The sequence below is a fragment of the Acomys minous genome (genome assembly GCF_964271855.1).
Source record: "Acomys minous genome assembly, chromosome: 14".
In the NCBI taxonomy this organism is placed as follows: domain Eukaryota; kingdom Metazoa; phylum Chordata; class Mammalia; order Rodentia; family Muridae; genus Acomys; species Acomys minous.
Window position 1 is genome coordinate 99,616,393 of NC_140496.1, and position 15,541 is coordinate 99,631,933.

The 15,541-nt window shown below is 42.8% G+C and overlaps 1 protein-coding gene and 1 long non-coding RNA gene across 3 annotated transcripts in view; one reads left to right on the forward strand and one right to left on the reverse strand.

The window, feature by feature from the left end:
• Positions 1 to 381: 381 nt before the first annotated feature.
• LOC311582813 lies at positions 382 to 14,313 on the reverse strand. Of its 2 annotated transcripts, XR_014774248.1 has the most exons (4): positions 13,239 to 14,313; positions 11,247 to 11,293; positions 8,533 to 8,624; positions 382 to 1,969 (listed from the first exon to the last, which is right to left on the reverse strand). It is a non-coding gene; the product is annotated as an uncharacterized lncRNA (long non-coding RNA). The 2 variants fall into 2 exon arrangements; XR_014774249.1 differs by lacking the exons at positions 11,247 to 11,293; positions 13,239 to 14,313 and adding an exon at positions 9,024 to 9,199.
• A 173-nt stretch (positions 14,314 to 14,486) lies between these two features.
• The window catches only part of ZNHIT6 (zinc finger HIT-type containing 6), a 33,894-nt gene continuing 32,839 nt past the window's right edge, over positions 14,487 to 15,541 (forward strand). Inside the window, exon 1 of the mRNA XM_084756110.1 lies at positions 14,487 to 15,273. Within this exon, the coding sequence (XP_084612236.1) occupies positions 14,642 to 15,273 (632 nt within the window). The 5' untranslated portion in view covers positions 14,487 to 14,641. The remainder of the gene's footprint in view (positions 15,274 to 15,541) is intronic.

A 15,541-nucleotide genomic window follows, 5' to 3' on the forward strand; every position in this document is an offset into this window, starting at 1 on the left:
AACATGAAGTCAGGCTGCCCATAATCACTTTGTAAGTGTACCTTTTTATATGTGTTCAATAATTGTTTTATATGTATATGTAAGTGCCTGAGTGTATGTCTGTACATGTGTATGTCTGTGTACACACATGTGCAGGAGCCCAAAGAGGTCAGAAGCGCCACTGAATCCCCTGGAATTGGGATTACAGGTGATTGTGAGGAAACTTGAGCCCGCCCATGTCCTCTGCAAGACCAGAAAGTGCACTTAACTACTGAGCCCTCTAAACTGCTGTGCACCTTGTAAAGTATCACAGATTTTTACTGTGATATAAAAACCATAGAAACGATATTAGACTTGACCAGAGAAACTTCAGCCTAGACCTGTGCACTCCTTGGTTTAGGTGTTTGAAAGCTTCATTTCGTTTCCTCCGCCATATTGAAAAGCTGCCGTCCAGTTGTCCAGTCAGTTACGGGAGGAAGGGCACTGAAGTCTCCGCCTCTGCTCGGACATTTGCCTCTTTTCATTTTTGCATTATATGTGTGATTAGTCTCAGTCAGCTAATCTGATCTTGTGCTGGTAAACGACTGGCATTTGCTGTTACCATTGCATAAATATTCCTATCATGCTTGGTTTCAAGCTATGAATTCCTATTACTGCATTTAAAGATCGGAGGGCATATGATGGCTACGCAAAGTCACTCCCAACCCTGCCTGTGCCTTTCTGTTACACACTTCGCCAGGCCATGTCCCCTTTATCTCTGCTGTCCTGTAGCATTTGCCTGAATGAAGTTTGTCTGTTACAAGTAATCCAGTTGTCTTACCCTTACCAGGGAAAAATTATGGACAAGTGATTATACTCTTGTCCTGTTTTTTTTCTTAAGCTGTCTGCATCCTTTCTTTTAGATATGTCTTTTGTGGGCAACATATGGCTGTGTTTTTATTTGTACTATATGTGATAATTTGGGCTTTAAAGTAACCAGTAATTTAATGCACTGTTATATTCACATGTGCCCCTTCTCTCTTCATATTATTTTGCTTGTGTTTCATCTATAACTTGTTTCTCTTTCCTTTCCTTTCTTGCCTTCCTTTTTATTGCTAAAATTTTTTTTTTTTACCATTCCAGTTAGTCTTTTGCAGACAATTGTGAGGCACCATGTGGGTTCTGAGAATTGAACCTGGCTCCCCTGGAAGAACAGCCAGTGCTCTTAAACACTGAGCCAATTCTCCAGTTTAACTTTTTAATTCTAGTCACGTCATTTTCTTAGATTCCAAGCCCTTGGGGAAATCTTCCACTTTCGTCACCCAGTCTACTCATCACAACTGTTTGAAAGTCCTATCTGGTTATCCCAGAGGACCTGTGTCTCTTAAGGATCTAGCTACATTGTTTCATTTTCCTTTTCGTTTTCAGTCATTTTCTCTTGTCTCTGGCGTGTTTAACAGTCCCTTGATAACTATCAGACACTACTTGTAAAACATGGCAGAGCCCGTGAATAATAGATAATCTCCCCCCAACAGAAAAAGGAAACCTGCTTTGGACAGTTGGCCCTAATCGATGACTGGGAGAGCTTTGACATTAGGCCTCCTGAGGGATAAGTCTCTCTCCAGCTCGCCTTCCCTTGTAGTTTTTAGTTCTTTTCAGCTCTCAGTGGAAAGCCAAGGGTGGGTCCCAGGCCTCTGTGGTCCTGCATCAGCCTTCAACTCCGCGTTTCGTCCTTGGCTTATTGTTTCCTCTTCATCGGCTGCCAAAAGCTCCAGGATGCTTTCTGCTTGGCAGTTTCCTCCAGGGAAAACGTGACGAAGGAGTCCAACTCGTCCAGCTCGTTTCAGTCGCTTCCTTCTTCACTAATCCTTTACTCTGGCTATTCACAATGGTCGCTGAGTCTGCCAGACATCTATTTTTTAGATCTGTACAGAGTTAATAGTTGTTCTTAGCAGTAGGTTTGGTCTCATATAAGCAATTCCATAATAATTAGAAGCAGATGTTTCTTTATCTGTAATGGAAAAAAAAAAAAAAACACTGGCCTCGGTTCCATGTTTTAGTAGGGATGACAGTATTAGGCTCTAAATTCTCACAGTCAACTTTCAGTGAACATTGATTATTTCCAAATAAAAGAGCAAGCTGACCTCATGTACTTTCATCACACACTTCTACTTAGCATACTTTCACAGTACACATGTCAGCCTTCCTGTGTATTGCTGTCATATAAGATACATCTGTGTTTCATAAATCTAATAACAAAGGCTTACAACTTATTGTAATTTTACAGTAATTTTTTAAAAAATTATTTCCTCCTAGATATTAAAATTTTTGTTTCAGGTTTTCTTTCATTTAAAAATCGTATTTTTATTTATGCATATGTGTGTCTCTGTGAAAGTGGACGCCACCTCTATGCAGGTGTCCATGGGGGCCAGGGGAGGGCACTGGACCTGCTGAAGCCAGAGTTATAAACACTTGTGAGTTGCATGTGGATACTGAGCAGAAAAAAAAAAATCTGGTCCTCTGGAAGATCAGTATGTGCTCTAAACTGCTGAGCCATCATTCCAGCCCTATTTCCATGGTGGCTGTTATTAATTTTTTCAGAGTTTGCTGATGTTTTCATTCTCCAGTTCTGTGATGAAGAGCTGGGAGCTGGCCATTTTTCGTTCTTTTCTTTTTGTTTGTTTTTTGGTTTTTTGGTTTTTCAAGACAAGGTTTCTCTTGTAGTCCTGGTTGTCCTGGACTCACTTTGTAGACCAGGCTGTCCTTGAACTCACAGAGATCTGCCTGCCTCTGGCTCCGAGTGCTGGGATTAAAGGCATGCGCCCCACACACAGCTGAACTGGCCATTTTCCATGTTGTTGTTCTCTGTTGTGACACACTACTTTTCTTTCAGCATTTCTGTTGTCTTCATTTGGTTTTCAGGAATTAATCCGTGGCACTCTTGTGTGGTAATATTACCTGGAGTTTGCTGAACTTGTATCTAACACACACACACACACACACACACACACACACACACACACACATATATATATATACACACACACACACATTTTTAACCCACAATTCCTTGTGTTTTGTTTGCACTTACATAGAAACAGCATGAATATCCAAGCCAAAATACTTAAACACATAAACTCACAACCATTGGTGAAAAGTAAAATATGTACATTTACAACATACACTCTAAGCATATCTTTCCACTAATAGAGCAATCTAGTTATACTAAACTGCAGCCTGAAAGGTACAGAAAAGTAACATGTCTTTTTTCAATTTTGCTTTCTTCTCAATGACTCTTTAGTGTGATTAAGTATGTATGATGTGTGTGTGTCACATTGGGCACACACATGCTGTGAAGCTTCTGTGGTCAGGACCACTTTCAAAAGTCTGTTTTCTCCTACTAAGTAAGGACTCTGTGTGGCAAGAAATTTTACCCGCTGAGCCACCTCACTAGCTGTCAATGTGCTTTCTATTCAGGCAGAGCTGGCACCGAGTCAGTAAATCTAAGTTCTTTTCCATGCAGAAGATCCTACATGAAGTCCTCACAAAACCTACTTAACCTAAAATGAAACATAACTGTGGTTCCTTCTATACAGAACAAATACACGTTGTTTGCCTGCTTGACAGCCCTATACTAAAGACACAGCAAAACCTGACCCAACTAAAGCACTCAGACAGCAATGTTTATAGCTTCAAAGATGTGGACTAAATCTTCACTGTATAGTGCTCAGCCCCATTAACGTGGCACCTTCTCCTCATGACTTGGGTAACGATCATCAGCAGTGGGTAGGTATGATGCAGCTGTTTTCACCTCAGCCTGGGTACATATTATGCAATGTGTGTGTTTTGGATTCACAGGCTGGACTAGTTCAGAGCCAAGGTAGGAAAACAGCCCCTCTATAGAGACGCACAGATGGGGAGTCTGAGCTATCATCATCTTGGCTGTACCTAACAGTATGATTTTTAGAATTACACATAACCATACACACACACATACACAAAATTTTGTAACCACACACTAAAAAAATAACTTTACTTTATTAAGTATCTAGTTCAGGAAAAAGTTACAGTTCAAAGGCAAAAGAAAATTCTCACTTCCTGCAGCAAACACTGGAAAGCCAGCTTCATAAAATGGGCGCTTTTGATGCAGGGTGATGTTCTACCTCAGCAAGAAGTGAAAAACCTTACTTGAACTTTATTATGCTATTTTCAAGTTCTTTGCTTGAATATTTTCAATTTATAGACGTTTAGCCATTTAGTAATAAAGATACCAAGATATTACATTTTTCTAATTTACAGTTGAGAGCCATGAAGTTGGTCCAGTAAGATGCTTGCTGTGCAGCACAAGGACTTGAATTCAGATCCCCAGCGTATAAATAAAAAGTCAGGTGTGGTGTGTGCACCTGCAACCCCAGCACCTGGTGAGAAGTCAGGTGTGGTGTGTGCACCTGCGACCCCAGCACCTGGTGAGAAGTCAGGTGTGGTGTGTGCACCTGCGACCCCAGCACCTGGTGAGCAGAGACAAGGGTGTCTCTGGGGCTTGGTGGCCAGCCATTCTAGCTCAGTGTGCTGAGGTTTCAGTTAGGGACCTTGTCTCAAAAATAAGGTGGAGAACCGGAGAGGAAGGCACAGAGTGCTGACCTCTGTCCTTCATGTTCGTGCACACATATACATAAAAATAATCAGTGATAATAAAATCCACAGCTAAAATATTTTTAGTATTCCCAGATAGCTTACTACATAATCCAATGCAGAAAGACACAAAAGAGGTAAAAATAAAAACCTCAATATGTATTTCTTTGAAGTCTTCTTACAATGAGGGGGAAAAAACACAGTGAAAAAAAAACCTAATGAGTAGAAACTTAAAAGTTTCTGGTTTAATAATTATTGCTGGAAAAATAGAAGGACTGACTGGCCTTGTGGTTGTTCTTGGTTTGCTTTCTTCAGCTGTGTTTTGTTTGAGACAAGGCCTCACTGTACAGCTCAGGCTGCCCTGGAGCTCATAGAGACCCACCCGACTCGGTCTCCTGGGTGATAGGATTAAAGGAGTACAGCATCTTGCCCAACTAAGGATTAAATTTTTTTTTTGAGTGTGGCATCATAGCTACATGTTATTCTAGCTAGACCTCTTGGTTTCATGTCCCTACCTGTCAACCCTCCACATAAGTAAAGTTGCCCATGCTCCAGTGCTTAGCCCTAAACCCACATGCATATGGCAACATTAATTGGATTCAATAGTGTTGGGGGGGCTGCCTCTGGCCATTCTCAGTCTGATCTTCTGTTTCAAGCTTGTGGCTCAGGATGTGAGCCCTCAGCTTCCTGCTCCTGCTATCATGCCTGCTGCTTGTTTCCATGTCTCCCTGCCTGAGAAGACTCTCATCCCTCAGAAAGCATAATCCCAAGTAAACCCTTTCTTCTCTAAGATGTCTTGGTCATGATGTTCTCTCACAGCAACAAAGAAGCAACGAATGCACCCATGGAAGCAATAGAGATGAAACTGGAAGGAAACACACGGGTCACGACGTAAGGACCTATGCAGGGCTGTAATATGGACCCAGTTCATCATCCTAAGAGCAACAGTTAATTAGACACTGAAGGGATTTAACGAGGTCACCGAAGTTATCAACCTTTGATCCATAATGAGGCCAAGTGACTGTTTGGAGAATTGATTGGAAAAAAGCCAACTAGATTATCAAATTAACTAATATGCCTAGATAACTCTTGTGTATTAACTTCATGTTAATGATGTGTAATTAAATTTGAGTTTTAATAACAAAGCTCCATGTAGTACTGTCTAATTGAAATATAATACATATATAATTTCAAATTCTCTAATAGCTTCTTTTAAACAAGTAAAGAAAGGCAAGTAAAATTAATTCCAACAATACGTATCATTCATTATACTCAAATAATATTATTTCAACAAGTAATCAACATAATGGTATTATTAATGCAATAATTTACATTACCTTTTGCATTAAGTTATGTGTTTTATGCTGAGATCTTGTGTCAATTCAGACAATCATATTTCATGTGCTCAGTAGTCCTTAGGGGGGGATTGTCATAGTGAATATTATAGTTGTAGTGACTTCTCAAATAGGAGAAGTGCCATTTTGCCTCAAGTTATGAAGACCGTAAAACCTTTAGGCATCGTGGGAATTTTGAACAGTAGCACTACCATTCACCTGTCTCTGCTCCCTGATGGGGGATGCAATGTAGTCAGCGGCTCCAGCTGCCATGTCCTCTCTGACATGATAGACTAACTATATCCCCTCAAGCCGTGAGCCAAAATAAACCCTTTCTCCATGGAGCTGCTTTTGTCAGACATTGTTCACAGAATCAAAAACAGTAACCAATATGCCCTCCATGACTGTATTAGTAAGGACACGCTAGAGACCCGAGACAGGGTAGGCTCCTGGGAAGATATGGGGGTGACTCTAGCTGAGACTCTTAACGTCAAGGGATATTAGAGACTGAAGTGGCCACCTCCTATACCAGGCAGGACTTCCAGTGCAGGGAGTAGGACACCAACCCACCCATAACACCTTCAATCCAAAATTTATCCTGTTAACAAGGTACAGGGATAAAGATGGAGCAGAGATTGAGGGAAGGGCCGAACAGTGACTGGCCCAACCTGAGACCCACCCCATGGGAGAGAGCCAACCCTGACACCATTAATGATTCTCTGCTATTCTTATAGACAGGAGACTGTCACAGACATGAGGATAAGTCGTGGAGGCTTTGCTTGACAAAGTTCCAGAGACCTCTGACTGTCCAGCATGATCTCTAGACATCCAGAGCAGTTGTTGAGGCTTTGCTTGACATAGTTCTAAAAATCTCTGGCTGATCACTACTGCCCCCTGGTCCAGGTATAATGTTGTTTAGAAACCTGTTATTTTTCCTTAAACTGGTTTTTTTTTTTCTTTATTTCTCAGCCCTTAGAAAATTCATACAGGGAAAACTTTTTCCGATAGAGAATGTTGAAAGAGGGCATCTGGCCAAAGGCTTGAGACAATGATAAAGTTTTTTGCTCTGACTGTGAGCACCCAAGCAGAAACTGCATGTAAGAAAGTTAAGACCTGGACTTAACAGTACCTGGCTAGACACTGTTACCTATAGAAAAGTTTCTTTAGAATCTGCTTTGAGAGCAATAGAAGGTGGGCTTGGAATGTCATGCCTTACAGATACTTTACAATAGAGGACCTCTTGGCGGTTAACCTAGGCGTAGATAGCACACCTGTTGGTCTGGGACTGAAAGTGGGTCAAGTTTTTTCCTTAGAGGACATTTAGCTCAAGCTATGTTGCTATGACCACCTTGTAAACACATTGGCTTTAGCCCAGGGATATTTATGATTAAACTTTCCTGTGTATTGTTTAAAAGGTAACGAGCAGATTATGCTGAGCATTGTTTGGAAATTGATTGATTTTTGCCGTATACTTTATCATAGGCTATACAGAACTCTTTGTATTTCTTTGTTTTCTTGCTCTGTTTATTTTAAAAGGCCCTATTGATTGTGAAAGAAAAAAATCATGATGTAATCTATAATGAAAAATTGAACTTCACTTAAATAAAGTACTGGGGTTGGCCTATGGAGTTAGTTAGTTAGATAGATAGATGAAAGACAGGGCAAGCAAGTAACAGACGTAAGAGAGTAAGCTAGAGTGAGGTGAGGAACAGCAAGAGAGATGGATAGATGGGGAATGGCAAAAAAAAAAAGCAAGCAAATAACAGACATAAGAGAGAGAGCGCTAGAGAGAGATGGGGAAAGCAGGAAGAGAACTAGATGAGGAACAAACAAGCAAGAAGATAGAAAGATGGGTAACAGCAAGCAAGATAGATAGATAGATGCATAGGTACATAGATAGATAGGAAGCTAGGAAGCAAGCAAGGAGCAAGGAGTCAGCCAGACAGCAGGGAAAGAACAAGCAGGACAGTAGTTACTGAACAGACAGACAGCAAGCAAGACAGAGATGGAGATCGATAGAAAAGTTCTCCTGGGCTTTAAGACCTTCAGCTTGTACCGCATATGCCCAAGTCTCCGAGTATTTCTCTTTCCTCCATTCCTCAACCTCTCCTCAACAACTAGATCCTCTAGTTAGTTGTTCAACCAATGGTTGGCTTCCCTTAACCAGCCATTCACCGCCTGCTCAGTTCTCCCTACCGCAGATCCTACTCTCTTCTCTCCTCCTCCCCATCCCTGGAGCTGGTCTTGGGGAGCTGAGGAGACTAGCATAACTATCCTCTGAGAGGCTCTGTCCAGCAGTGGATGTAAAGACTCACTGCCAAACATTAGGCAGAGCTCGAGGAGTCTTGAGGAAAAGTTGGGGTAAGGCTAGAGGGACCCAGAAGGGGCAAAAACTCCACAAGAGTACCAATAGAGTCAACTCAATGAGGGCCATGGGGGCTCACAGAGACTGAACCACCAACCAAAAAAATGCACTGACTGGACCTAGGTCCCCTACACATATGTAGCTGACGGGCAGCTTGGTCTTCATGAGGATCCCCTAGCAATTAGAGTGGGGGCTGTTTCTGACATGGACTCTGTTGTCTGCTTTTGAATCACTTTCCCTTACCTGGGCTGCCATTTTCAGCTTCCGTGGAAGAGGACGTGCTCAGTCCTGACAAACTTGATGTGCAAGGGCGGTTCGGGCAGGGCTCTGCTTTTCTGAGGAGAAGGGAGGGGGGAAAAGAGGGAAAAAGTTGGAGGGCGGGACCGGAAGGAGAGGAGGGAGGGGCTGTTATTGAGATGTAAAGTAAATAAATAAATAAATAAATAAATAAATAATAAATTATTTAAAAAGAGTAACTGATACACCCCAATGACTGTATTAGTCAGTATTCTTTAATGGAACAGAAATGAAAGATTTTTGTGTGTATGTGTAATGAAATATATACTTAATGTATATTTTAACATATATTAAAGTGGGATTTATCAGACCAGCTTACAGAATATGGTCTTTGTAATACAACAATGGCCATTGCCTTAGTCAATGTTCTTTTGCTGTGATGAGACACCATGACCACAGCAACTCATAAAGGAAGCATTTAATTGGGGCTGGCTTACAGTTTCAGACGTTTGATCCATTATTATTATTATGGTGGGAAGCACGGCAATACACAAGCAGACATGGTGCTGGAGAAGTTGAAAGTTCTTCCTCTGGATCCTCAGGCAGCAGAAAGAGAGAGCCACTAGCCCTGGCTTGGGCCCACACCTGATGACATACTTCCTCCAACAAGGCCACACCTCTTAGTCCTTTCAAATAGTACCACTCCCTGCTAACCAAGCATTCAAATACACGAGTCTGTGGGGGCCATTTCTTTTCAAACTACCATAAGCATCTAATGACAGAAAGGTCATGACCCTGGTAGTTGTTTAGTCCTTGGGACTGGGTGTCTCCACATTTTCAATCTGGTGCTGGAATTCTGGAGAATCTCCAGAGAACTGATTTTCAGTCTATATTGGAATCTTGAAGTTTTTCTAACACCAATGGGGGAAAATGTCTCAGCAGCAGGATTGTTGCAGGATATTTGATGCCACTGTGATCCCTGAGATTGTGAACTATAAAAGCCAGTCTTTTGTTTGGTGAACCCTAATACACCTTTAATCCAAGAACTTTCTGTTTATTGTAAACAGGTGATTATGGTGTGGTTTGGCCACACCTTTAATCCAAGAGCTATCTTATCTGAACACAGGATTTAATAAAGTTAATCCAAGGTCAAGAGGCAGAGCAAGAAACCAGCTGATAGGGATTAAAGAGAAGGAGGGACTTTAAGTTGAGGGGTGTTTAAGACAGCCTGGAGAAATAGGGGGAGCTCTTTAGCTTTCAGCTCTTTAGCTCTTCAGGTCCTCAGCCTTTGGTTTTTTGAGTTAGCAAGGCTTTGACCTTGGGTTGTTGTTGTTGTTGTTGTTGTTGTTGTTGTTGTTGTTTTTGGCTTTTTCCTTCTGGGCTGTCAGCTTAGCTAGTGAGCCTTTGGAGCCTTGCCCACTGGTTTGAGCTGAGTAGGAAGGTCAGCTGGGTGCTTTCCTGCCTTTCTTAGCTAGCAAGTTTTCACTCTAGCATCTGGCTTCCGAGTCTTTATTGGTAAAATAGAATGTTTGAGATTTCCATTTAAATCAGCAAAGGATAGATGAACTGAGCATGCAGAGTGAAGGCAAGCAGGCAAAAAGCCGAATTTCCTCCTTCCATCCTTTTCTTTGGGCTGACAAGATTTAGCATGGATCTTCCTGCTTATAATAATAATGATAATGATAATAATAATAATAATAATAATAATAATAATAATAATAATAATAATAATAAATCCCACATAAGAGTGTCCAGAAGTTTGGCTTTTTGTTTGTTTTGGATTTCTTTATTCTTTTTTTTTTTTAAGTATATGAGTGTTTGCTTGCATATTTGTATATGGAACATATGCTTGCCTGTTGTCCTCAGAGGCCAGAAGAGGGCATTGGGTCCCCTTAACTGGAGTTACAGGCAGTTGTAAGCCACCTGATGTAGGTGCTGGGAAACTGGGCTCTGATCCTCTGCAAAAGCCACAAGCACTCTTAACCACTGAGCCATCTCTCCAGCTAGAGCTTGCGTTTTAGTTGGTCTGAGGTGTAACCAAGTTGACAACCAAGATCAGCCATAACAATGACAAAACCAGTAATGCATGACCACTGACCCAGCATTGCAAAGGATACTGGAAGGAATTCTGCACACAGAGAAGGAAGAAACGCCTCACAAAGCATAAGAGTCAGGAAAAAAGCAACTATGATGAGAAACAATCGTTCAGTTGGCATCACCGGTTGCCCTCCCCTCCCCCACATGGTCTGGTAAATCCTACTTCTTCCTCCAACCTTGCCCCCTCGAAGGAAAGCCTCCACATTCCTGGAATTTCTCAGGACTGCCTTAACACCCCCCCTCCAAGCCCAGCAGGTGGCAGACACATCATCTTCCTTTACTTGCAATCCTTAAAAACCTCTGCTCACCACAGTCGAGGGGCAACTTGTTCTGGCCTCATCCCCAGAGGCTGCTGAACTTGCCCAGGAGCCTCCTTTACCCAAGAAACCTGCCCTTTTTATACTTTTAACCCAGCTCCCTTGGCTTGTTTGTTCAGCAGAGATAACCAACAGAGAACTGAGAGAAAAACCAAACATAGTCAACTCAGTAAACCAATGAGCTCCTAAATGAATAAGAGAACAAGAAAAAAAAATAGTGTTTAAACCAACCAAGACGACAATGAACAAAATTACAGAAATCTGTAAATACCAGCCAGCAACAAATCTCACTGTAAATCATCTCACCAGATTAGGAAGGGTGGATGACTCCAGTGACACCAGCCCCTGGAAACCTGAAACAAGAGAATGAGAAGTATTGTCACAAGGTCAAGGCAACCTGAACCACAGAGTAAGAAAAGTCTCTCTCATTAAAAAAAAAAAAAAAAAAAAAAAAAATTCCACCTCTCCAATCAAAAGATACAAATGACTACATCAAAACACAAGACTCAACTGTTTGTTTTTTTAAGAGACATGCCATTGGCATGGACAAAAAAGTGAAAGGATAGAGAAGTGCGCACCAAGCAAGTGGATGGAGGGAACAAGCAAGAGAAGCCGTTCTTATCTGAGAAGTAGAATGCAAGTGTCTCAGAAGTGACAAAGGTCTTTACGTATTAACAAGGGAAAAATACAGTGAGATGACAGAATGACGCTCAGCATTGCCCAGTTTCATAAGCAAAACTCTGCTGGGTCTAAAAGGCAGACAGGCAGCAGTAAGTACATTCAGTACATCGCTCTCCATCACACGTCAACCATGCATGCAAAATATCAACAAAGAAGCTTCAGTTAAACTGCACCCCAGATAAAATGGACTTGACAGGCATCTGCTAAGTACCATATCCAGCAGTTACTACAGAATGTACAAACTTGTCAGTAACCTAAGGAACATCCTCCAAAATAGATGTGTCCTGACTATAAAGCAAGTCTTAACAACAACAACAACAAGATTAATTAATTAATTAAAAATAAAAATAGTTTATTTGATGTTATCAGACTGTAATAAAATAAAACTGGATCTTAATAAGCAAAGAAGCTATATAAACACAAGAAAATTAATATTTTTCTTGAGCTCACCACTGACCCTAGATTCCCAGTGATGCGCTTCCTCTAACAAGGCCACACCTACTCCTACAAGGCTGTACTTCTTAATCTTTCCTTAAACGGTCCACCAACTAGGAACAAAGCATTCAAATATATAAACCCTCAGAGCCATTCTTATTAAACCACCACAGGCACATGCTACTAAACCTGGCAATGGCCTGAGGTCAACCCCTGAGTGGTAGAAGAAAAGAATTGAACACAAATTGTCCTGCACTGGGATTCTCTTTCATGAGTATACACACACACACACACACACACACACACACACACACACACACACACACACACAGAATGAATGAATACAACTATAAAGCATAACTCAAAAAAGGCAAATGAATTGAACAATTTTCAGAAGTACAAATGTCCAATACACTAGCCAGCAAAACAGCTCATAGGTGAAGGTTCTTGCCACCCAGCACTGCCAATCGTAATTCAATCCCCAGGAGCCATATGTAGGTAGGAGAGAACTGATTCCACGATGTTATCTTCTGACAACGTGCACCATACCATGCGTGTGCTCGCGTACATACATCATACACACATAAATAGTAGATAGACAAGACAATAGTAGATAAACAAATAACATCCTAAATGGGCAGAAGATATGGGAAAATGCATCCTTAGCCATCACAAGAGATCAAATCAGGGTCCATTAAGATGCCATCTTATAGCCGGACGTGGTAGTGCACGCCTTTAATCCCAGCACTTGGGAGGCAGAGGCAGGAGGAGTTCTGTGAGTTCAAGGCCAGCCTGATCTACCTGAGTTCAAAGAGCCAGAGCTGTAGAGAGACTCTGTCTCAAAAAGAGGAAAGAAGGAAGGAAGGAAGGGAGTGAGGGAGGGAGGAAGCTGCCCATTCATGTTGATTGAAACATTATTCACAAAAGCCAAGATATTAGCCTAGGTGTCTATCAAGAGATTAACAGATAAAGAGAACACATATACATACATACATACATACATACATACATACATACATACATGAGTACACACACACACACACACACACACACACACACAGAGTATTATTTGGCCATTAATTAGAACAAAATATTGGTTTTGGTAAGAATATGAGGGGAACTTCTGTAAGTGATCCTGTGTACTAACGGGCTCATCAAGTTGGACTCTGGTGGAATCCTTACTTTGGTCTGTTGCCGGTTCCTTTCTGAGGTGAACAGACTTTTTTTTCACTTCTTGCCAGAAACACTGTCATACAACAGCAGGTCCCAGTTCGTCACAGCCATGTGCCAGTGTGACACTCACTGGAGCTGCCAAAACACGAGAGCACAAACTGCATGACTTAAGCAAAGCAACTGTTATTTCCTCAAAGCTCAAGAAGCCATAGAAGTCCAAGGTTAACAGTTTAGCAGTTCCTGTTGAGGCGTTGTCCCTGGTTGGCAAACAGAGGACTTGTCACATTTCAGTAGTCCTTCTGTACCCGTCCATCCCACTTAGGTGTAAATTCCCTCTTATTTTAAACACATCAGTCAAATTGGATTAGGGCACATTCTAACGGCCTCGTATGCCTTTTAAAAGCCTTTTCTCCAAAGATAGTCAAAGTTGTGAGGTGATTAAGGGCTTCAGCATATGGGTTTTAGGGGATACAATTAGCCTGTAACAGCCAGAGTTTCAGCTGTTGGCTGTAAATCTTTTTGTAGGTGACTGCCACGCATGGTTTCATGTAATCTTTGCAGGAGCAGACGAGGTTAGAGCTTCTCCTCTTTTTCGGCTTCCTTCTCTTCCTTCTCCTGTTTGTTCTGTTTGGAAACGGGGTCTTCCTCTGTTGCCCTGGCTGTAGTAACTTACTTTGTAGACCAGACTGGCCATGAAGTCAGAGAGCTCCTCCTGCCTCTAGCTCCTAAACACTGGGATTAAAGGCATTTTCTAAAGCCAGGGTCCCCAGTGTGTGTAGGCGAAGAAACAGCGTAGACCAAAGATTCTCAATCTGTGGGTCTCGAACACTTTTGCAAAACCCCTGTCTCCAACAATACTTACATTATGATTCATAACCATAGCAACATTACAGTAATGAAGTAGCAATGAAAATAGTCTTATGGTTGGGGGAGTCACCACAACATGAAGGGTGCAGCATTAAGAAAGTTGAGAACCACTGCTTTAGACAGTCTACGTTTTAGAGAAACATGGGAGGATGTCCCCTATTGTCATAAATTATTAGACTCATCCTTAATACAGATTAAAGAGGGTCAACTGATTTAGAGACTGTGATTTCAGTTCCCAGGACACCAATTTTAGAGTCCGAGAAAAGTGTGACAAAAATCCCGAAGGGCGGCAGTCACAGTGGGCGTGGTCTCACCTGGCTCTAAAGGATGGGACTGTAAAGCCGGAGAGCCGTAAAGAACCGTAAAAGTCGTGAAGAGTCGTGACGCAGGAGAGTTGCTTTACGGCTAACCCCCCGCTTCCATTGAGCGTGCGAGCTTGAAGCTTGTGGTTTGCACACGTGTGGCGCTGTCGGTGACTTGTTGGTTGGCGTGATAGCGCCGCAGTGAAGAACGGGGTGGCAGCTTCGGCCTAGACTCGTGAGCTGATGGAATTTGCTGCGGGGAAGGAAGAGACTGCCGGAGGAGATCCCCAGAGGGTAGCTGAGGGGGCGCGGCCGAGGCCGGAGCCTGGTGGGGAAGGAGCGAGGGATTTAGGTGGGACCCCCGAGGCTGGCGCTGGAGAGGAGAGGAACGGACTGACAGGAGTTAAGACCGCAGAAGATGCGGAGGAGATAAAGATGGACTTAGCCGCGGTGAAGCAGGAAGTAGTGGACTGGTCCGATGTAGACGGTGGCAGTTCGGCCAGCCGCTGGGTAAAGCAGGAGGTGGAGGGCGCGCCTGAGGTGGAGGATGAGAAGACGGGCGTGCTGGAGGTGAAGCAGGAGGATGGTAGCCCGGTGGTGAAGGAAGAGAGGGTGGAGGAGCCGGAAATAAAAGCAGAGAACGTGCAGGTGAAGGAGGAGGCGGACTGGGAAGCGGTGAAGGAGGAGGCGGACTCGAGCGTCAAACAGGAGGTGTTTGTTGATGAGACCGTGAAGGAGGAGGAGCAGGCGATGGGGGGAGTGCATGTAAAAGCAGAGGATTGCCTCAAGAGAGAGGCCATGGAGGACACGACGGTGAAGGAAGAGCGTCAGACGAACCCCCGAGTGGGCTGCAAGAGGAAATTGGCTATGTCAAGGTAGGGCAGGGAGAAAACCCAGAAGGGACATTGGCTGTTGGGTGAGGAAGTGGGGTAAGTTTCACCTGGCAAGTCTGAATGGTTGTGTTGACGTTAGGCTTGGTAAGGGTGCTGTTAGATAACAAATAGGACACTGTGTGAAGTAGCAGTGTCCCCCTGAGGATGGTCAAGTCACGGGGTGAAAAGGCCAGGGACCAGGAGACCTTTCTGGAACCAGATCTTGCCTTTTGAGGAAAATAGGAATTAGGAAACATCTGATAAAAACCAA